At 45.8% G+C, this 24,171-nt stretch overlaps 1 protein-coding gene across 2 annotated transcripts in view; it reads right to left on the bottom strand.

The window, feature by feature from the left end:
• The window catches only part of DLG2 (discs large MAGUK scaffold protein 2), a 1,162,532-nt gene that overhangs the window by 263,179 nt on the left and 875,182 nt on the right, over nt 1–24,171 (bottom strand). For both annotated transcript variants that reach the window (XM_070942955.1, XM_070942956.1), the window contains one exon: nt 7,281–7,405. In XM_070942955.1, the coding sequence (XP_070799056.1) occupies nt 7,281–7,405 (125 nt within the window). The remainder of the gene's footprint in view (nt 1–7,280; nt 7,406–24,171) is intronic.

Raw genomic sequence — 24,171 nt, 5'->3', positions numbered from 1 at the left:
CCAGAGGCTGGAAACGGCCTGTTTGCTGACTTCCGGAAGTCGGGAAATGGGCTGTTTCTGGCCTCCGGAGGGCCTCCAGGGGGGTGGGGAAAGCCGTTTTCGCCCTTCCCAGGATCCTAGAAAGCCTCTGGAGCCTGGGGAGAGCAAAAAACGGGCCTCCCCCCCTGGAGGCCCTCCAGAGGCTGGAAACACCCTGTTTCCTGACTTCCGGTGAGCCCGGAAGGCCCGAAAATTAGCTGGCTGGCGCATGCATGCGCACCGGAGCTGAGCTAGGGCAACATTCGTATGCCCACCAATATGGTTCCGTGTGCCACTTGTGGCACGTGTGCCATAGGTTCACCATCACGGCCCTATACCATTTCAGAAAAAATGACTGACCAGTCTCCTTTTGAAAGCCTACAACTGCAAGCCGTTCCACTGATTAATTGTTCTCACTGTTAGGAAGTTTCTCCTCAATTCCAGGTTCAGATAAAGAAGAATATTTGTAGCTCAGGATTGAAATGAGGGGTCTTTGGTGCTCTCTGAGCTTGTTTGTTTTCTTGCAGACGTTTCATTACCTGACTAGGTAACATCAGTGCTAGGCTAGCTTCTCTCCTTGATTAGTTTCCATCCATTGTTTCTTGTCTTGCCTTTTGCTGCTTTGGGGGGAAAAATAGTTGGTGCTTTGGAAAATTTCCCCATGATTTGCAGCCTTCGTAGGCTTCCAACTTCTTTCAAGCATCACAATTTGCTCTAGCCAAGAATACAGGTAGTCCTTGCTTTATGACAGTTCATTTAGTGACCATTCAAAGTCACTGAACAAAGTGACCCATGAAAGTTTTTCAGACTTATGACCGTCGCAGCATCCCCATGGTCATGCGATCAAAATTCAGATGCTTAGCAATTAACTGACTCCTATTTATGACGGTTTCAGTCTCCCGGGGTCATCTGATCACCTATTTGGGACCTTCTGACAAGCAAAGTCAACGGGGAAGCCGGATTCACTTAACAACCGTGTTACTACCTTAACAACTGCAGTGATTCGCTGAACGACTGTGGCAAGAAAAGTCGTAAAATGGGGCAAAACTCACTTAACAGCTGACTTGCTTAGCAACAGAAATTTTGGACTCCGTTGTGGTCGTAAATCGAGGACCCCCTGTGCAGTGCAATGGTTAAGGCACTAGACTAGGAAGAGATTCTAGTCCATTTTCAGTCCCAGTAACTATTGATGTAACTTTGGGCCTGTCACTTTCTCTCTCTCTTGTCTCTCAACTCCACTCACCTCACAGGGCTGATCTTCAGGGGGAAAATAGGAGGGAGTGTTATGTATGCCACTGAATAAAAAAAGGGGGGATTTAAACCTAATTAAAATAGAAATTTACTTGGGATAAACACATGTCCATCATCCAACAAACACTTAAATAGAAAATAAAAAACTCAAATGACAGATTGGATGGTCCAATAAGTCTTTTTCAACTGTCAGTTTTTTGTTTCTATTTTCCTTGCAAAGAAAGATAGAACTGAGGCTATAGACCAGTGATGGCTAACCTTTTTGCCATTGCGTGCCAAAAGCGGGGGGAGAGCGGGGGGGGGAGGTTGCATGCATGTGTGCCCACCTCCATAATTCTATGCATCCCGCCCCCCCCACGCATGCATGCGCGACCCCCCTCTGCACTCCCCTTGCTTTTGGCACGAGATGGCCTAGTGGGCCTGGTAGGCCCGTTTTTCACTCTCCACAGGCTCCAGAGGTTTTCCTGGAGCCTGGGGAGGGCAAAAACAGCCTTTTCCACCCCGCCAGAGGCCCTCCAGAGGCGCGTGCCATAGGTTCGCCATCATGACTATAGACAGTGCTGGGATTCAACCCACTTAAAAACCAGCTCGCCAAAAATGTGAGTGTGTGCGCATGTGGGGTGGAGCAGGGTGGGTGGGGCTAGCCGGTGGTCGATTTTACCGGTTCTCCGAACTGTCCAAAATCATAACAACCAGTTTGCCCGAACCGGTTTGAACCGGTTGAATCTCAGCCCTGGCTATGGAGCTATATTATCTCCTGAAACTCTCGGATTCAGTCTTCCCTACCTAAGACCTCCAGAAATGGTAGTTTTCAATGAGATAAAGGAACAGTTAAACATAAGAATATGTTAACAACGGTTAACATAACAACAGTTAAGAATAGACATTACCAGATGTAATTCTAATTAAATTTAAATGCAAATCAAATTAAACCAAATGTATATAGTGAGTTGGTTCTGGAAGCAGTAGGTGGTTTTGGCATGCAGCCTAGAAAAGAATGATGCTCAGTTGTTTTATGAAACCCCAGATAGATGTGGTCACCCAGCCAGCTTTCATGCCTAAGGCAGGATTAGAACTCACAATCTCCTGGTGATTGGCCCAAGTCGTCTAGCTGGGCGGAATGCCTAAGGCGGGACTAGAATTCAACATCTCCTGGTGATTGGGCTAAAGTCATCCAGCCAGCTTTCATGCCTAAGGCAGGACTAGAACTCACAGTCTCCTGGTGATTGGCCCAAGTCGTCTAGTTGAGCTGAATGCCTAAGGCGGGACTAGAATTCAACATCTCCTGGTGATTGGGCCAAAGTCATCCAGCCAGCTTTCATGCCTAAGGCAGGACTAGAACTCACAGTCTCCTGGTAACTGGGCCAAAGTCACCCAGCCAGCTTTCATGCCTAAGGCAGGACTAGAACTCACAGTCTCCTGGTGATTGGCCCAAGTCATCTAGTTGGGCTGAATGCCTAAGGTGGGACTAGAACTCACAGTCTCCTGGTGATTGTCCCAAGTCGTCTAGCTGGGCGGAATGCCTAAGGCAGGACTAGAACTCACAGTCTCCTGGTGATTGGGCCAAAGTCATCCAGCCAGCTTTCAGGCCTAAGGCAGGACTAGAACTCACAGTCTCCTGGTGATTGGCCCAAGTCATCTAGTTGGGCTGAATGCCTAAGGCGGGACTAGAATTCAACATCTCCTGGTGATTGGGCCAAAGTCACCCAGCCAGCTTTCATGCCTAAGGCAGGACTAGAACTCACAGTCTCCTGGTGATTGGCCCAAATTGTCTAGCTGGCCTGAATGCCTAAGGCGGGATTAGAATTCAACATCTCCTGGTGATTGGGCCAAAGTCATCCAGCCAGCTTTCATGCCTAAGGCAGCACTAGAACTCACAGTTTCCTGGTTTTTAGACCAGCACCTTAACCATTCCACTAAACTGTTCTCAGTTAGAATATGTTCTGTCCAAATCAACCATATGATGGTTAACCTGATGGACTGGTTTATACAACATGCCAGCTTCTTGGTTTGATTCTAAGGTATAAATGTTTACTCCTCTGATTGGTGACTTCTAGGCCAGCTTTGGAGACTGACCTCTTTGGTTTTTAATGATACATATTGCGTACTTGATTTAATTAGTTACATATATTTTAGTAAGATTATGGGTCTAATTAAACTGTTCTTTTTATCACAACATGTCTTCCTGTGGTTATTCCACTATTCCCTTAAGGCTAGAGCTGCCTAAGTTTTAATATGTCTACTTTGTAATTTTGTAATGCATTCAAATTCAACTGATATTCATCTTTGATATCATCTTTTTATTGTAAGCTGTCCAGAGTCACTTCAACAGTGAGGTGGGCAGTATATAAATTTAATAAACAAACGAAGAAGTATATCTATGGAGATTCTCAGTCATCTAGGTCATGGTTGTCCCTGTTGTGGTCCGCCAGCAGCCTGCGGAGCTGGCAGCGAAGTCGGACACTGAGGAGGCTGAGGAAGAACAGGGGCCAGTCCTGGAAGCTGGGGAAGGCCCGGATGAGGGCTCTGCATCGGAGGCAGAGATGGGGCCAGGGCCATCTGGGAGTGATGTGCAGACTCCGGAGCTTCCAGAGGCTGACAGCAGAGAGGCAGAGGAACAAGAGGAGCCTGTTCCTAGTGCACGTATGAGAAGAGCTGCCAGAAGGCAAGAGCAGCTAAAGCAAAAAGGACGACTCGGGAGTAGGGCCAAGATATGATTGTTCCTACTGCTACATGGCAATTTCAGCTAAGTTGCTAGAGGAGCACACTGCTCTGCATCCTGGCTTCAGGTAGTTAGGATCCTTAGGTTGAGTATCTTTTCTACTCTTGGTATAATCTTGACATTCTAATACAGAATTGAAGCAGTGTGTGTGTTGGGCAAATACCAGATTTTCTATGTTACAAGGGTTAAATTTTATGGATGGAACAGACTTTTATACTCATATTTGAGAAAAATTAAATTCCTATATGCAACTAATGCTTGAGATGCGCTCCCGGTAAATAAACGCATGGAAAGACCTAAATGTAAATAAATGAATGAATGAATGAATGAATGAATGAATGAATGAATGAATGAATGAATGAATGGGCCAGGGCCATCTGGGAGTGATGTGCGGACTCCGGAGCCTCCAGAGGCTGACAGCAGAGAGGCAGTGGAACAGGAGGAGCCTGTTCCTAGTGCACGTATGAGAAGAGCTGCCAGAAGGCAAGAGCAGCTAAAGCAAAAAGGGCGACTCGGGAGTAGGGCCAAGAGATGATTGGCCCCTCCCATAAGGCTTAAAAGAGCAGCAATGGCTCTTAGGCTCTTTGTCGGAAAACATGCTGCATTTATTTCTTGTCGGCGTCTTCTGCTTCTGAACTTTTGCCAAGAAAAGCCTTTGGCAGGTTGCCAAAGTAGACCAAGGTTGGTGATAAGGCTGAAGAATTGTGTTATGAAGAATTTGTTTTGAATTAGTTTGGACTGCACTGAGAATGAGTTAATTCTCAGCTGTTCTAATAAAGTCTGTTTGTTTTAGAACTGATTGCGTCTGATAATACCTACTTGGGCCTAGGTCACAACAGTCCCAAAGGTGCTTTTTCAAAAGGCAACTGGTTTTTCTTGTTATTCTCTGAAGACATTTTGCATTTCATCCAAGAAGCTTGGGTGAGAAGCGAAACGTCTTCAAGGAATAACAAAAAAAAGTCCAGTTCCCTCTTGAAAAAACACCGTTGGGACAAATGAAGAAGTAAATAGTCTAATACAATATTCCCTTAATTCTGGTTTTCCTCCACCTTCTCCTCCTCCTCCCCCTCCTCCTCCCCTCCAATTTTTAATTAAAAATAACAGTATTATTTTACCCAACAAACATCTTCATCCAGGCTATTTTCGGATGATTCAAGTTCTAACTGTAGAAAGTTAGCACCCACCCCTCTCCTAGAAGAATGAAAAATTTTAGGAAATATTAAAACGGCAGAATATTATATTTCCCTGGATGAGAAATGGAGAAACATGCTCTTGGAAAGTAGCCCCCACCTTTCTTAATAACCCTCAGCAGATGTCAGCACTTAAGAGATAGATAGCTCTATTCATAAGGAAATACCCTCAGGTAGGGTAGGATTAGCCCTCAGCCACAATAGGAATTGCCCAACTAGCCCCTTTATTGCATCAGCCCAAACATCAACCAAACGTAGCTCAGACAAACATGACCCCTACATGGCCCCATGGGAGTCTGACAACAGCCAATAGAATACATGTTCTTGCACAGGAACAGGAAGCTCAAGTTCAAAGCCCAAGAGGAGGTATAAAACCCCCTCGCTCTCAATTCCATTTGGTCAGCTGCCCAGAATCACACATGCTTCATCAATAAATGGACCTTCTTTCCAATCAGCCTCCAGCCTCCATTTTGTCTCCAATGCCTTTCTCCCGGCTCGGACCTGGACCTGGATATTTCTTCCAACATAACTAAAGAGCTTAGGAATCATGGAGAAATAGTTGTAGCGTGTAAGAAGTCTCAAGCATTTTTTTTAAAGTCAGTGAATTTAAAACTTATAAATATTTATTGAAAAGTTGTAGTCCCGTGATGGCGAACCTATGGCACGCGTGCCACAGGTGACACGCGGAGCCATATCTGTGGGCATGCAAGCATTGCTCTAGCTCAGCTCCAGCGCGCATGCACGCCCTGGCTAGATAATTTTTGGGTCTTCTGGACCCACCTGAAGTCAGAAAACGGACCATTTCCGGCCTCCGGAGAGTCTCCAGGGGGATGAGGAAGACCATTTTCGCCCTACCCAGGCTCCTAGAAAGACTCTGGAGCCTGGGGAGGGTGAAAAACGGGCCTTCCGGTCCCACCGAAAGTCATGAAACGGGCTGTTTCCTGCCTCCAGACGGCTTTGGGGGGGTGGGGAAGGCCATTTTCGCCCTCCCCAGGTTCCAAGAAAGCCTCTGGAGCCTGGGGAGGGCGAAAAAACGGGCCTACGAGGCCCACCATGCCATCTCATGCCAAAAGCAGGGGAAGCGGGGGAGGGGGGGGTGTCACACGGGCATGTGTGTGGGGGGGGGCAGGGCACATTGAAGTATGGGTGTGGGCTCGCATGCGCGCCCCCCCACACTCCCCCCCCCCGCTTTCGGCACACGACAGCAAAAAGGTTAGCCATCACTGTTATAGTCTGATGTATAGCGTTTCAGATGTCTGTCAGTCTGGGTTTTAAAATCCCACCACGTCTTGCCATCCTCATTTTCTAAGGCTTTTTTTTTTTTTAACGTGTGAGCAGTTTTGCTACCAGTAAAGCCGAACTTTCTTCATAAATACCAATCCACAATTTTTGCAAATTCAATGGTGTTGTGTATATTCTCCGTTGGAGCAATTTGGCTACAGCCACTAATGAGGGGATTCTACACTTCCCGCTTCGAACTTACAGAGTCAGCGTTTTCTGCCTTTTGAAATATGTTCAGTTTTGGCTTTAGCGATATGAATTTGAATCGCCTGTCTCTAGCTGCTGTGATTATTCCTTCAGGGTTTTTTTTTTTTTTTTTTTGTTTTTAAGAATTCCAGGTTCCTACTGCTGCCAAGTCAAATGTTGATTTGATTTACCTTCAGTGTCATGTCCCATATATATGTATCATGAAGAGGTTTAGATTTCCGGACAGTAATACAGCCTTCAGTTGCTTCTTTTTTTTTTTGTAATTTTCTTCTGATTTTGTAGTCTTCAGCAGTTTTTCGCCACGTGGAGTGATTCCTACCTGTGGTTGATAGTGTCAGGCCTGGAAGCCATCTTTTGCATTGGGCCTTCAGGCCTGCCACATTTACTACTGTGGGAAACTGGGAGGGGGAATTGTATGGAGCCGGTGTTGTAGTCTGCCAGCAGCCTGCGGAGCTGGCAGCGGAGTCGGACAGCGATGAGGCTGAGGAAGAACATGGGCCAGTCCTGGAGGCTGGGGAAGGCCCAGATGAGGGCGCACAATTTAGCCTGTTTCGAAAGAGTGGCGCAGCGTCACATGGATTCTATGTTTAGAAAATTAAAGGACAAATTACCTGAGTCTTCCATCCTCCGCAGCAGCTCCTCCTGGTATTATCTTAGTAATAAATATTCCGGGATCGTCCCCGATATGTGGGTTATCTGTTCCTCCAGCAATACTGAATCCCAGGCCAGAATTGCCCTACAGAAAAGAGAAAGAGGGAGAAAAAAATAAATAACAATATAACTGTCACAGAAAGGGTATCCTTGACTATACAAGTGTAACAGAATAACACAAGGGACCTTGGAGGTCTTCTAGTCCAACCCCCCTGCTTAAGCAGGAGACCCGAGACCAGTGTTGACGAGCCTTTTCGGCACCGAGTGCTGAAACGGGACGCGTGCATGCATGCGCTAGGGAGCACTGGAAACCAGAAGAGTAGCTTCTTGATGCACATGCGTGGGAGCGCCAGAAACCGGAAGAGCAGTTCCCCGGTGTGCATGCGCGTGCCGGGAGCCTGAGCTTCCGGTTTCCGGCGTACGCATGCACACCAGTCACCTGATCTTCCAGTTTCTGGTACGCATGCACATGTGAAGATTAGCTGACCAGTGCGCATGTGCACGCCAAAAACCGGAAGCTCAACAGTTTGCCGGAACCCGGAAAAGCAATTTGTGATGGCTGGCATGCCCAGGGAGATGGCTCTGTGTGCCATTTCTAGCACGCGTGCCATAAGTTCGCCATCACTGCCTTATACCATTCTGGATAAATACCGGATGGCAGCTACCATGTTACCTGTAAACCTTCTCTTTGTTAGTCTAGACATACTTAGTTCCCTTAACAGAATAACAGAGTTGGAAGGGACCTTGAAGGCCTTCTAGTCCAACCCCCTGCTCAAGCAGAAGATCCTATACCAGGGGTCAGCAACCTGCGGCTCTGGAGCCGCATGTGGCTCTTTCACCCCTCTGCTGCAGCTCTGTCACTCAAAATATGCATCACAATCACCAATGTGCGACACCCGTCGGCACACGATTTATTGAGCTTTTCAACCCCCAGTAGGCCAACCATGGATAAATCCAAGACAAGAAAAGTTTCAGAAGAAAACAGAACATTTAATTCAACTTCATATGCTAGTTTTGTGGCCACTCAAGAAATAATCAGGCATGGGAAGGGTTTTGTGGCTCCCGGTGTTTTTTTTTTCCTGTGGGAAAGGGGTCCAAATGGCTCTTTGAGTGTTTAGGGTTGCAGATCTCTGTCCTATACCCTTACAGGCAAATGGTTGTCCAACCTTCTCTTAAAAAACTCCAGGTTTTTCAGGCCAGCAGAATTCCACTGATTAATTGTTTTAACTGACAGGAAATTTCAGCTAGAAAGTCCTGGGGGGAATCTCTCTTTGACAAGCTTTCACCCACTACTTCTTGTCCTGTCCTCAGTGTGGTGGTTTAATGATTTAAAATACAAATAATAAAGCTTTTGGCTCTTTAGACCAGGGGTGTCATACTGGATTTCTTCGAAGGCCGGATCAGCATTGTAGTTCTCCTCCACGGGCCAACTGGGGAAGGGAGGGGGGGGAGTTGGGACGGACGTCTCCTACAGCACCCTGCCGGCCAAAACGGGGCACGAGGGGGCCACATGCAGCCCAGGGGTGGGTTCTACTTACCTTTACTACCGGTTTGCAACGGGGCCGTGCACATGCGCAGAAGCATTTTTATGATGTCAGGGTCAGTGGGCAGAGCCTCCCGCCGGTTTTACTACCGGTTCTATAGAATCGGTGCGAACCGGGGGCAACCCACCCTGGTGCAGCCCCATGCACCCCATTTTGGCCGGCAAAGTGCTGCAGGAGGCCGTCCAAGCTGAAAACTGGGTGCGGGGCCCCCTGCAGCCCCCCCATGCCCCATATTGGCTGCCAGAGGCACCGCGGGCCGATCCTTTGCTATTTCCAGGCCGGCCCCGCGGACCAGATTTAAGTACTCCGTGGGCCAAATGAGGCCCACAGGCCTTGAGTTTGACACCCCTGCTTTAGACCAAAGTCTGAAAGAATATTTGGACTTGGCAATCCGAGAACCAGAAAGTTTTACAACGACAAGCAGATTAGATCCCCAGATGGTTAAATGCTGCCTATTGATTCATTTCCCATTTGCTAAAGAGCTGGGCCGCCTCAGCGCAAAGCCTTTTAGAGTGTCGTACTTTAATAACCCAACTTTAGCTTATTGTTGCAAAATAGCTCTTCCCTTTATGAAGAAAAACCGGAGAAGATTCCAGCTGCTCTTCACACCGTATTTTAAAGCATCTTGGAAGACAATCGGCGCTCCAGTGGTTCGCTAAAATTGCTTTTGGCCACAAAGGTTCTTGCAAGACACCCACTGGAAATACCACGGTGACAAAACAACAATCGGTGTTATTTGGGGGCTGACCATTTATGGATGCCTCTAGCTGTATGAATTCTGGAGTGGGTATTGGGATAAGGGATGATAAGCCTCAAAGAATTTTATCAAAAATCTTTGTTTCTGTTTTGTGCTTTCCTCGTTGTGATAGGATAATCCAGTGATGGGAAACTTTTGGGGCTCAATGGGTCAAAAATTCAGAAAAATGCCTAACTTGACAGTGCTGGTGTGTTAAGGCGAAGCGCACATCGACGTGAGTGATGTTGAGTTGGCCACGCCCACATGATCACATAACCACCGAGCCACGCCTACCTAGCTGGTCATTAGGGCAGAGAACCGGTTGTTAAATTATTTGAATCCCACCACTGGTTGTATTACTTGGAACCCTGACAGGGCTCTCCAACCTTCGGGCCACGGGCAGCTACCAGTCCATGGAAATTTTTTTCCCCCACTTCGTCCCTGGTGTCCAAACAATCGAGGGCTGCTGACATGACGTATACTTGTGGGTGGAAGGAAAGAACAGGAGGAAGAGTTGACAGTGTTCCTAGCAAACCAGAGGTTTTAAAAAAAAGGATAATGTCAAGTTCCAAGAAGTTACCCAGAACGGTGTGTCAGCAACACACTAAACGCTCTTTGGATTCGACCCAACGGAAGCCAACGCACAAAAGAAAGGCTCAGCACCTTTGCCTGTACTCTGAAGACCTGAAAACTGCTAGTAATTAATTGTCTTGTGATCCTTGACCTGATCAAGAGTCAGCGAGATTCTTACCTGGAGTTGTCCCATTATTGAGTACATGTTCTTCGAGGACACGCAAAGACACAAAAGGGCAACAACAACGTGAGGGTAAAAGATTGGTTGTGCTTCTTCTGGGAAAATTGAAAATTCTAATCCACGGCAAAGCTTTTGTCATCTTTCACAGAATAACAGTATTTTCGATGGAAGCTTTCAAAAGGGGATCGAAATTGGCTCGTAATTGGGCTGGAGAGGAACATTTTGATTGTCGAGACTTCAAAGCCATCTCTGCAAGGTGTGTGTGTGTGTGTGTGTGTGTGTGTGTGTGTGTGTGTATTTATACAATACCAGCAAAGTGCCTTTTTTTATAACAGCTGCTGGGCATACCACACAAACATTATACAAATAGTCCTTGGCTTACGACCGTAATGGAGACTATCCATTACTGCCATATATTATAATGGTCATAAAACGGTGTTTGTTCAGTAAACACAGCAGTTGTAAAGCAGCCATCGTATAGGGTTTCCTGCTTGAGGGGGTTGGACTAGAACACTTCCAGGTGTCAGGGTTCCAAGTAACACCCCCAACGAAAGAAAACTCCAAGGAAACTCCTTGAGTTTCCTCAAAGTTCCATTTTATTAGAGAGGTCATATTGGCACATCTGGGAAAAGCCGAATCTGAAAGCTTCCGGGTTTTCCCCACCCAAAAGAAAGTCCAAGACTCTTCCCCTGCACCCACCATGTCCATCACATGATCCAATCCAAGCACCGTCCCAACTGGAGATGCAGGGGTGAAATGTAAAATTTGTTACTACCGGTTCTGTGGGCGTGGCTTGGTGAGTAGGCGTGGCCAACTTTTAAAAAAAAACTTTTCAAAGCATTTTTTCTAATGCTTTGAAAAGCCTCTGCCGATCAGGCAACTCAGCTGGGATCGTCAGAGAGGCTTTTTAAAAAATGCCTCTCTGCCGATCAGGCAACACAGCTGGGGTCGTCAGAGACTTTTCAAAGCATTATTTTTACCACCTCTTCGGCCAAGAGGTTGCAGAAAAAAATGCTTTGAAAAGCCTCTGATGATTCCAGCTGAGCCGCGCGATCATTAGCGGCTTTTTTTTTTTTACTTTTAAAAGCATTTTTTCATCGGAAGAGGTTGTAGAAAAAATGTTTTTAAAAGTTAAAAAAAAAGTCTCTGATGATCGTGCGGCTCAACTGGGCATGGTGGGGGGGGGTGCACAGGGATTTTTGCTACTGGTTCTCCAAACCACCCACCGCGATTGCTACCGGATCGGGCAATCCGGTCTGAACCGGGAGCATTTCACCCCTGTAGAGATGCCTCCCAGTTCCAGCCCTCCAGGTGAAGGGCAAGATGTCCTTGACTTTCTGAGAAAGGAATGTTATTATGACTACATATCACCCTGGCTCCATAAAATCCCCCCTCCCAGTTTATCAAAATAGTAAATGTGGCAGGCCTGAAGATCCAACGGAAAAGAGTGCGTACGCGCAATCCATGGTAAAGGTAAGTAGAACCCACCCCTGATTCTAACCACTGCACCCCCATGGCTCCCTGCCACTTCTACCTTTCCTTTGGGGGATCAGGAATTATTTGCCAAAAACTGGCATTTACTTCCACATTCTGGCAAAAAAACTATGGCATTCATTGAAGAACAGTGGCATTCCCTTAACGATTAGCCCAACATATCATAAAATCAGGTGAGTTTATATGGTGAGCCTGCTTAACCGCCACAATGAATTATAATGCTAATTTTGGGCTCAAGTTAGGGATGTAAATCAAGAATTATCTGTATGTCACTAGCTCAGGTTTGGCAGCTCTTAATAAGCAATTTGGACAGCTAAAGAAAATAGGAATTTTAACAACATGGGAGATGATAAGAATCATCCCAAAGTAACCCCATTGTTTTACATCAAATATGGAAGAGAACCAACTTCTCCCATCTAACCAAATTTATCTGCCTCCACAGATAAATATGGACACAAGCAGCAGAAGAGATTCCTGAATAGCAATCAAACCCCAGGTTCAATTGGATTTGATCTCCAATAAGTCAACAGAAGAATTTGAGGCAACTTGCCCATCAAATTTTCAAACAATCAATCAGAACAGAGTTGGAAGGGACCTTGGAGGTCTTTTAGTCCAACCCCTTGCTCAAGCAGGAGATCCTATGCCATTTCAGACAAGTGACTGTCCAGTCTCTTCTTAAAAACCTCCAGTGGTGAAGCATTCACACGATTTCTGGTGGCAAGCTGTTCCACTGGTTGTCAGCACTTCAACCTGCATTTACTCTAGTGCTGACATAAGAAGGAGAAGAGGGGGCAGCTGGCAAGAGGACGTTTGACATTTCACCTACTTATTTTCCTTGAAGATAATATCCCCTAGGAGATGAGATGGGAGGGGGGGACATTCCTGGGAGCTTAAGTAGTAGATATGGGGAGAGTGATTTGGAAGAAGGCCAATGAGACGCATAAAATTGGGGAACAGAAAGGGAAGGTTTGGGGTCAGGAAGTCAGAGTTGGCTACGCCATGATTGGGGCCAGATTGTCGTGCTCAATAAAATGAAATGTTTCTTCAAAGACTATCTGTTTGGAAATGCAATTTATTTTATTTGAGATGACATCGAAACCTGACACTGGTTAATTGTCCTCCCTGTCAGGAAGTTTCTCCTTAATTCCAGGTTGCATCTCTCCTTGATTAGTTTCCATCCATGCTTTCTTGTCTGGTCTTCTGGTCTTTTGGAAAACAGGTTGACCCCCACTCTTCTTTGTGGCAGCCCCTCCAATATTGGAATACTGCTATCATCTCCTCCCAGTCCTTCTTTTCTCTAGAGTAGACACTCCAAATTCCTGACATACTCAATATCATACCCAGTTCCAGCCATACCCAATTTTGTTAGACTTCAGACAAACATTTTCCGTTAAGAGTTTGATCTGTCCCCGTCCACATACACACACAAACACAGCCAGCCGAGGGTTAAGGAAGCACTTGGAACACACCCAGGTCTTTATCTCCAACTTGGCAGCGATATACACACCGTCTGCCAAGTGCTTTATTTCCACAGAAACAGAAAGATAATATACTCAGCGTCCAAAAGTCCAACAACAATAAATATCCCTCTCAGCAGTTCCGGACGAGGCTTTAGTGACTATCCAAGGTTTATTTTTGTTCGTCACAAGGATCACTGGCCACCACCCTCTATTATATAGTCTCTGGGGTGTGGTCCAGTGACTCAGTTCTAATCCCTAGCACGCCTCCTGAGCTGCTGCAATCGTTTATCATGCCTTCGGAGGCGTGCGTCCAGGAATGATGTCTCTCCCTCACTCTCATCCGAGCCACCTGTCTCCCTGTTAATCTCCTCTCCCTCGGCCGGCACCTGAGACAGTGCCAGAGGGGAGGGGCCTGGAGAGGGAGGCCTGGCTGACTCCTCTTCCTCATGCTCAGAGCTTTCTTCCTCCGATGGGACAGGCTCAGAGGGCGGGGCCACAACAGAGTTTTGACAAGCAAACTTTGTTCAGCTAAAATCTTCTGAAGCAGCGGATGAGTCAGAGGCAAGCCAGCTACTGGGATGGACCTTTGAACTGATCCCTGTTCAGACTTTCTTCATGAGATGTTCAACCAAGGCTGATGCCAGTTGCTTGCGCTGTGCATTTTTCTTCCTTTCTAGGGGCTTTTAGTTGCTGACAGACACAAAAATAATCCTTCCATTCCATCACAATAGGAACGCTTACTTCCATCTCTGAGTAAACATAATTGATCAAACGGACAACAGCTCACGCCTTCAAACGTTTCTGCTTAGCAAGCTGTTGCCTTTATTGGCACACTACTTCTCCCAAATCAATTAATCAACCAAAATCCGAAATAAGAGACAGCCAGCAAGGATGGGGAACCGAAGCAGAGGAGAGGCAAAGGAGAAGGGAGGGTGGTGATAAATGGATAAAATAAGTTCTTCACACAGAACTTTCCACCATTATGTTTTGCTAAGGTGAATAGGAGCAGTGGAGTAGGGCTCCTTTATAAAATTCTATTTCAAGCTTAAGCTTCAAAAAAAGGGTGAAATTGTGGTTTCTTGAACATAATGGCAAAGAATAGAGGCAACGGACGTCAGACAAGGTGGGATCCCAATTTTCAATTCTTCCTTCCTCAAATGCTTTGACTTTTGTATTTTGGCCTTACTGCCTTCCATTATAGAGTAGAGTAGAGTAGAGTAGAGTAGAGTAGAGTAGAGTAGAGTAGAGTAGAGTAGAGTAGAATAAGTAGAGTAGAATAGAGTAGAGTAGAATAAAGTACAGTAGAGTAGAATAGAGTAGAATAGAATAGAATAGAATAAAGTAGAGTAGAATAGTATAAAGTAGAGTAGAGTAGAATAGAGTAGAGTAGAGTAGAATAAAGTAGAGTACAGTAGGATAAAGTAGAGTAGAGTAGAATAGAGTAGAATTGAGTAGTATAAAGTAGAGTAGAGTAGAATAAAGTAGAGTAGAGTAGAGTAGAGTAGAGTAGAGTAGAGTAGAGTAGAAGAGAAGAGAAGAGAAGAGAAGAGAAGAGAAGAGAAGAGAAGAGAAGAGAAGAGAAGAGAAGAGAAGAGAAGAGATGGAAGGGACCTTGGAGGTCTTCTAGTCAAGCCCCTTGCTCAAGCAGGAGAACCTCTACCATTTCAGATAAGTGACTGCCTAGGTCAGGGGTGTCAAACTCAAGGCCTGCGGGGTACTTAAATCTGGCCTGCGGGGCCAACCTGGAAATATCAAAGGACCAGCCCATAGTGCCTCTGCCAGCCCGTTTTTGGGTCAGAGTGCTTCTGGAGGTCGGGGAGGCTGAAAACAGGCCATGGGGGGACCTCCTGGGCCTCTGTGAAGCCCGTTTTTGGCCAGCAGACTGCTGCTGGAGGCTGGGGAGGCCATAAACAGGCCGTGCAGGGGCCTCGAAGGACCCCTGCATGGCCTGTTTTTGGCTGGCACAGTGCTTCTGGAGGTCGGGGAATACTGTACAAAGAAAGACGGGAAAAAGCCCATCTTGAGCCTGTGTCAAACGCCCACCGTGGCCACGCCCACCCCGGCCACCACCACCCAGCCTTCCGAGATCAAACATAACCCTGATGAGGCCCTCAATGAAATCGAGTTTGACATCCCTGGTCTAGTCTCTTCTTAAAAACCTCCAGTGATGGAGCGCCCATAATTTCTGAAGGCAAGTCATTCAACTGGTTAATTGTCCTCACTGTTAGGAAGTTTCTCCTTAGTTCCAGGTTGCTTCTCTCTTTGGTTAGTTTCCAACCATTGTTCCTTCTCCTGCTTTCAGGTGCTTTGGAGAATGACCTCTTCTTCTTTGTGGCAGCCCCTCAAATCCTGGAATACTGCTATCATGTCACCCCTAATTCTTCTTTTCTTTAGACTAGCCAAACCCAAATCCTGTAGCTGTTCTTTATATGTTTTAGTCTCCAGGCCTTTGATCATCTTCGTCGCTCTTCTCTGAACTTTTTCCAAAGTCTCCATATGAATATAAACCTAAAGGGGAGCTTAATGTGGTTGGAAAAAGAAAGAAAACTTCCACCCTCTGCAAATATTCTAAACATACAAAGGGCTTGTTCTACTCATGAGTTAGTAGTGCTTATTTTGTGTCATTGGACAAACATCGAAAGCTTCTTGCTTTGAGGTTAGGTGTGATTTTTAGCCATCAAAAGTTTATACAGGTAGTCCTCAATTTACAACAGTTTGTTTAGTGACCGTTCAAAGTTACCATAGCACTGAAAGTAACTTATGACCGTTTTTCACACTTATGACCATTGCAGAATCCCCATGTTCACGTGCTCAGAATTCAGATGCTTGGCAACTGAGTCATATTTAGGTTGGATACAATGTCCTGGGAATACATGATCACCTTTTGCGACCTTCTGCTGATGATGTTACCTAGTTTGGGTAATGAAAAGTCTGCCAGAAAACAGCCAAGCTCAGAGAGTACCAAGGATGCCTTGTTTCAACCCTGAGCTACAAATATTCTCCTTTATTGGTAGCCCTGTGGTACCATAAAGGTGGGTGGGATGCTAAGCACCCAAATTTTGATCACATGACTGCAGAGGCCTTGCAACAGCTCTAACTTTGGGGCTCATAAGTCTTCATTCAGCGCTGCTGTAACTTCAGTCACTGAACAAATGGTCGTAAATTGAAAAGTACTACTAAAACAACTGATTGTAACCAACTCAGAGAGAGCTTGGGAAGGATTCCATGGATGAAAATCTTAAAAGAAGAAAACAACTCAAGAAGCTCTGGGAAACTCTGAAAAATATGATCATAAAAGCCCAGGCCAACACAATACCACTGAAAAAGAAAAACAAGAAATCTAGAAAGAAACAAGCATGGTTACACAAAAAACTCTCCGATGAACTGAAAGACAAAAAGGACAAGGACAAGGACAAAAAAAAAAAAAAATGGAAAGAGGGCCACATAACTAAGGCAGAATATCAGCAGATAGCCTGAATCTTGAAAGAATGAAGTCAGGAAAGTAAAGGCTTAGAATGAAGTACAGCAACCTGAAGTGAAGCAAACTGCAAAGAGGTAGAACTGAAGATCCTGGAGCATACGTAGATTTTCTCTTAATATTTGGAAGAGGACAATTTGGTTGAAGACGATCTTGAAACTGTGCAGAATCAAGGTGACACTGAGCATGGATAATGAATGCTTTAGGCACATTAGAAGTTGAAGTCCACTTGCCTTAAAGTTCCTAAGGTTGAGAAAAACTTTTAGGCCCTTCATTCTCAAAGACCACTGATTCTTCCCTGTGGTCCTTCAAGCACCAAGGGAAATAACTTCAATTGGCCCAATACAATTCTGCAACCAGTTCTGATAATATCCTCCAAGGCCTAAAATAATTATAATGGTCAGTAGTTCCTAGGCTGATAAAGATTTAGGAGACAGTTCTGTCAACTAACAAGCTGCAAGCGACTCTGTTATCAGCAAACAGGTTCCATCATCTGGCTAGAGGCAGTTAAAAAAAACCTTAGTACACTTCGGTATAGATTGTTCTAACTGGGAAATAATTCAGCCGCTAAAAATGTTGCGATCCCAACCTTCGCCCTGTATTCTCCATTCATCTTATTAAAGAGACTCTGCAAGAATTGCATTTGGGAGGGGGAAAAAAAATCACTTCCAATTAGAGGCAGAGGTCAAAGAGCCTGACATAGTCTCCTCTCCGAAGGACTGCCAAGAATTCATTTGGCTGTTTTGTAAAGAATTGGGGAAAATATTCTGAAACTGCGTAAAACAGATTGGAGGAAAACTAGTGCTGCTTCATTCAGAATAGAATAAAAGAATAACAGTGACAGTCAGCCGGTTCAGACAGGTTTGGGCGAACCAGATATTAATTTTACACCTGGTTTGCCGAACCGGTAGTTGCAAGGGCTGGCTGGCCCCGCCCACCCTGCCTTACCCATCCCAAGAGTCTCCACGCGGCCCGTTTTGGATGCCAGGTAGGTGCAGAGCCTGCACGGAGGCTCTGGGAGAGTGAAAAATGGGCCTCCCAGAAGTTCCGGTAATCTGGAAACGGGCCCATTTCCAGCCTCCGGAGGGGCTCTGGAGCCCAGGCGAGGTCGTTTTTGCCCTCCCGGAGGCTCGAGAAAAGCCTCCGGAGCTTGGGGAGGGCGAAAACACACACACACACACACACACACACCGCCGTGGTGCAGGAGGCCAAGTAAGCCACGCCCATCATGGCCACGCCCACTAGAGAACCAATTGCTAAAATTTTTGAATCCCACCCCTGGTTGGAAGGGATCTTGGAGGTCTTCTAGTTCAACCCCTGCTCAGGTACCATTCCAGACAAGTGGCTGTCCAGTCTCTTCTTAAAAACCTCCAGTGTTGAAGCACCTGTCTGCACCCTCAGGGTTTGCAACACAGTCCTTTCAGCCATTCTAAGAAGGCTCCACACCTATTTGCACTACTCAGGAGGCCCTGAGGACACAGACCAGTGGTGGGTTCCTCCCGGTTCAGTCCGGTTCGGCCGAGCCGGTAGCGGTGACGATATGACGTCACCGACCCGGTTCTCCCCCCCGCCCCCCCCACCCCCCCATGTTATTCTTACCTTTTATTTGGTCCCACCCCCAATCTATTGCTGCCTCCTGAGTCCCAGCTGATGACTAGAGGGGAAAAAACTGTTTAAACTCTTGCCGCGGGGCTTCCAAGGGCCGTCCTACAGCTGATCAGTGTTAAAAGCAAACAAATGAGTCAGGTCGTAAGTGCGAGGACTGGTTGTAAGTGCGAGGACCTTCTAGAAATGACTCTGACCAGCTAGCCACGCCCACCTAGTTACATGACCTCCAAGCCACACCCACAAAATAAGCCACGCCCGCAGAACCGGTAGTAAAAAAATTTAGAACCCACCCCTGACCCAGACAAACCTCCAAGTGGCTTCAATGACTCTCTAAAAGGATGCAAATGACCAGCTGTCTGCAAGGAGTATCAATCCTTCCATTCCCCACCATCCACTCAGAGCTGAAGAAGCTTCTAGGGTGAGAAGCAAAACGTCTTCAAAGAAAAAAAACAAGAAAGTCCAGTTGCCTCTTGAAAAAGCACCTTTGGGATAGAAACCTGGATGAATTTGAGTGAATCTTTTCTTTTTGCCATCGGTAACAATGTTTTCCAACCTCGTCAGTTTCTAATGAGTAAGTTTTATTGTCAGAATTTGCAGGAATGGCTTTGCTGGCAGGGGAATTCTGGGAATTGACATCCATCTATCTGGAGATTGTACGGTTGGGAAACAACTGTCTTAGACTTTCATGGAATCCCATCGAGTTTTCAACCCGGGTTAAGACTTTAGCAGCCGGAGAAGGAAATCAACCACAGCATTTTGCTAAAAATGGCCGAATTTAAGTGCTTTGAAGGCCAAGTTTGAAATCGATGGTTGCCTAAATTGGAAGCCGTTTTGATCTCAAAGCCATGCGGCTGAACTCTTGAAGGAATTTAACGCATTTACACATCGCTCAGTAATTAATGGAAGCCGTGCAAGGGGAAAAGGAGAAATTAATAGCTGAATAATCTTTGCATCAATGGCATTTTAACTTCCTAGAGAAGGGAGGCAGAGTCTGACTCCACCAATTTAATGTTTCTATTCATGCAATTTGAAAACAAGCAATAATGTATTTATTTTTTTATTTATTTTCTACGGTTTCAAAAGCATAGCTTTGAGGACGCATGGGGCCTGAGCCTAATTTTACTTCTTTACTTTCTGTATCAAAAAGGAGAAGTAGACAGCATACGAAAAAACAGAGACATCACCCTGCCAACAAAAGTGCGTATAGTCAAGGCGATGGTTTTCCCAGTTGCAATGTCTGGCTGTGAAAGTGGGACCATAAGCAAGGTTTAGCGCCAAAGAATTGAGGCCTTTGAACTCTGGTGCTGGAGAAGATTCCTGCGAGTCCCTTGGACTGCAAGGCGATCCAACCGGTCGCTCCTAGAGGAGATCAACCCTGACTGCTCTTTAGAAGGCCAGATCCTGAAGAGGAAACTCAAATGTTTTGGCCACCTAATGAGAAGGAAGGACTTGCTGGAGAAGAGCCTAATGCTGGGAACGATTGAGGGCAAAAGAAGAAGGGGACGGCAGAGAGCGAGGTGGCTGGATGGAGTCACTGAAGCAGTCGGCGTGAGCTTAAACGGACTCCAGAGGATGGTAGAGGACAGGAAGGCCCAAAGGAATGTTGTCCATGGGGTTGCGATGCGTCGGACACGACTTCGCAACTAACAGGAACAACAAGGAGATTTCAAGAGATGGTTTTCCTACAGGCATTTTTTTTTCAAATGAATAGCAAGGGCAGGGCGCACATCAGCTTGAAAATTGAAGATCACATATTTTATTTATTTCTAAGGCAGCTGAACATGTGTGCCTTTGCAATAAGGGGAGTAAGCATTTCTTCCCCTCTCACACCTGCAATCTGGCCACTTCGAATATTAAAACAACAACAGCAGAGGAAGAAAGAGATAAAAAAAGATTTCACCCTACTTTTATCAGGGGAGTAAATTTTGTAAGCTACAACAGGTGCAAAAACAAAAATGAGCCAACTGCTGTTTTAGAATGTTTTATGAATCACGTCATTGTGTTAAATCATCATCGGATTAGTTTGGGAGTGCCACGCAAACAAAAATGGGGACTGTTTCATTCATCTAGGTTTACTGTAGTTTGTGTGAACTGATCCATCAAGTAAAAGCCGGCTTTTCAGAACTAACAAAAAATAGGAAGAAATCTTCAGCATTTGAGGGACAAAATGATTTTAAAAAGGGATTTTGTAGAAGCTGTATTATTCCATGCTCAATGAAAATATGTTGAATGCTGTACAGCAGTGGTGGGTTGCCCCCAGTTCGGACCGGTTCTATAGAACCGGTAGTAAAACTGGTGGGAGGCTCCGCCCACTGACCCCGACGTCATCAGGAAGCTTCTGCGCATGCGCAGAAGCGCGCATACATGGGGGCCCCATTGCGAACCAGTAGTAAAGGTAAGTAGAACCTACCCCTGCTGTACAGGTAGTCCTCAACTTACAACAGTTTGTTTAGTGATCATTCACAGTTGCAACAGCACTGCATAAAGTGAGTTATGACCGTGGTGAAATCTAAAATTTGTTACTACCGGTTCTGTGGGTGTGGCTTGGTGGTGGGGGGTAATGTGACTGGGTGGGCGTGGCCATTTTTTAAAAACTTTTAAAAGCATTTTTTCTACAACCTCTTCGGCGAGAGGTTGTAAACAAATGCTTTCAAAAGGATCTGACGATCCAAGTTGAGTTGCCTGATTGGCAGAGGCTTTTTTTCTTTTAAAAGCCTCTGACAATCAGGCAACTCAGCTTGGATCATCAGAGGCATTTAAAAGAAAAAAAGGGTTTTTTTCTTTTAAACGCCTCTGACGATCCCAGCTGAGCCGCGCGATCATCAGAAGCTTTTTTTGTTAACTTTTAAAAGCATTTTTTCGGCCGAAGAGGTTGTAGAAAAAATGCTTTTAAAAGTTAAACAAAAAGCCTCTGATGATTGTGCGGCTCAGCTGGGCATGCGGGGGGGGGGGGCAGGGATTTTTCCTACCAGTTCTCCGAACCACCCGCCTCCATTGCTACCGGATCAGGTGATCCGGACCAAACCGGGAGCATTTCACCCCTGGTTATGACCGTCTTTTCAAACTTTCAATCATTTGCAGCCTCTCCATGGTCATATGATCAAAATTCAGATGCTTCTGGTTCATATTTATGATGGTTGCAGTGTCCCGGGGGTGGGGGGGTGGCAGAGGTGATATTCAGCCGGTTCGGATAAGTTCGGGTGAATCGGTAGTGGAGACCTGCGGGTGGGAACTGCCCACCCACCCCGGCGCTATTCCACACTATTTAGCCACGTTTTCTAAGCCATGCGCATGCGTGCAAGTCGCGCATGAGAGCAAAGCGCACGCTCACATTTTCGGTGTGCAGCAAATCGGTGATAAAATTACGTGAAACCCACCTCTGCCGGGGTGGGGGTGGGGGGTCACGTAATTGCCTTTTGCGACTTTCTGATGAGCAAATTCAATGGGGAAGCCAGATTCACATTCTCCTCCTCCTTCTCCTCCTCTTCCTCTTCCTCCCCCATGAACCCCACTCCCTTCTAGCACTGATGATGTTACCTAGTTGGGTAACAGACAGTATTTTTCTGGATACTCATTCATACTCAGAGTTAGACTTCTACTTTGGGGCTAAGGATGGGGGAAATGATTATGCGATTTGTGGCCCTGGTGAGACAGGAACTTAAGAAGGGGGTGGGTTGCCCAGAGAGCACCAAGGACTCTGCAATTCAACCCTGAGTTACAAGTATTGTCTCTAATATACAGTAGTGGCCAAAATTGTGGAAACCTTTTGGGAAAAGTGTATTTTCTAAAACTGGCTAATAACACCACACTTTTTTTTTGGAGTAGTACCATAATATATAAAGATAATTTCATCAAGAATGTAACGCAATAGCTTCTATGAAAGATTTGCTATTAGAATAGCAGTTATAAAGAAGAAAAGTGAAATGAGATCTACAAAAATGATCACCCTAGAAAAAACGAGATATACATTATCACCATGTCAGTTAATACTTAGTTGGGTAACCTTTAGCATAAATTATGGCCTTACCATGTCTTCCCATGGAGTGAAGCAAGTCTTTTAGTTCTGCAGCTGTTCTAATGTGAAACCAAGATTGAAGGATGGCTTCTATTAAACTGGGTTTTATTGCTGGGTTGTTTCTGACTAACAAGCTTCTTTAGTCGGCTCCATAGATTTCCCATTGGGTTAAGGTCTGGGCTATTCCCAGGCCATTCCAGCAGTGGAATAGGATTATCTTGAAACTCCCCCCCCCCCAAAAAAGTGGTGTTATAAGCCATCAAAAATACCGTTTTCCCAAAAGGTTTCCACAATTTTGGCCACTACTGTAGAATAGAATGGAAGGAATGGAACAGAACAGCAAAGCAATAGCACTTAGACTTATATATTGCTTTACAGTGCTTTTACAGCCCTCTCTAAGCGGTTTACAGAGTCAGCATATCGCCCCCAACATTTTGGGTCCTCATTTTACCCACCTCATAAGGATGGAAGGCTGAGTCAACCTTCAACCTGGTGAGATTTGAACTGCCAAATTGCAGGCAGCCGGCAGTCAGCAGAAGTAGCCTGCAGTACTGCACTCTAACCACTGCGCCACCGTGGCTCATAATAGAATAGAATAAAGTATAGAATAGAATAACAGAGTGGGAAGAGACCTTGGAGGTCTTCTAGTCCAACCCCTGCTTAGGCAGGAAATATTGGCAAAGAACTGTCGGAATGTCAAGAGAAGATAATTTAAAAGGAGACTTAAACGAAATTAAAATACTCCAAAGTGCCGAAAAAACATTCAAACTTTGCCAAAAGTGATTTTTTTGTGCAGAATATATACAGTATCAAGGTAAATTACAGACCACTACTGCATGGGAAGGAGTCTGACTCCCACACATTATAACCTCTACCAGATAGTTTGGATAGTAGATTTGGATAGTAGAAAGCAAGATAGTTGCTTTCTCTATCCAATTTTTTTAAAAAAACCCTCCCTTTTTACAACCTTATTCGGGGTAGAGTTGGGGCGAGTGGATGGAGTTGACATTTACTGGCTGGATGCCCTTCCTGATGCCTATATGGAGTTCACAGCAGATATTCTTACTTTGCACCCTACGAGAGAGAGCAATATGTACCCTACCTAGGATTGAACTCTCAACCTTCTGAGGAGGAGGTGAGTATCTTCACCACTAGGCCGCCACGCCACTCAATTTCATCTTCTCCAAATGCTATTGCAAATTCTAGGATGCATTTACTCCAGGGGTGTCAAACTCAAGGCCTGTGGGCCACATCTGGCCCACGGGGCCAACCTGGAAACAACAAAGGACCAGTCCGTGGTTCCTCTGCCTGTGAAAACAGAGCTCGGGAGGGTCCGAGCTCCGTTTTTGCTGGCAGAGGATTGCAGGAAGCCGTCGCATCCGAAAACAGAGCTCAGGAGCCTGTTTTCGCTGGCACAGCGCTCAGGCCACCACAGGCGCCCCCGCCATGAGTGACGTCGAGCTGGCCATGTCCATCCCGGCCCCCTGAGGTCAAACACAACCCTGATGCGGCCCTCAATGAAATCGAGTTTGACACCCCTGATTTACTCCAACCAGGAAATTGATGTGATGCCACCTGTGGCCTCTGTGATGTCATGTCCTTTGGCAAGCCGAACACGCATTCTACCACCTTCCCCAAAATTATGTGCCTGTTAAATTTTTAAAAAAACCATTCTTAGCAGATTTCGAGATCAAATCTCAGCTCTCTTGCTATCGGGAGCAGGGACAGTATGCAGGTTCCGAACTAAAAGCGACGACTGCCA

The sequence above is a fragment of the Pituophis catenifer genome, unplaced genomic scaffold (genome assembly GCF_029215685.1).
Source record: "Pituophis catenifer annectens isolate HBS135680 unplaced genomic scaffold, rPitCat1.0.hap2 SCAF_4, whole genome shotgun sequence".
Classification (NCBI taxonomy): domain Eukaryota; kingdom Metazoa; phylum Chordata; class Lepidosauria; order Squamata; family Colubridae; genus Pituophis; species Pituophis catenifer.
The sequence above is the reverse complement of the archived record's forward strand: the minus strand, read 5'-3'. Positions and strand labels throughout refer to the sequence as shown.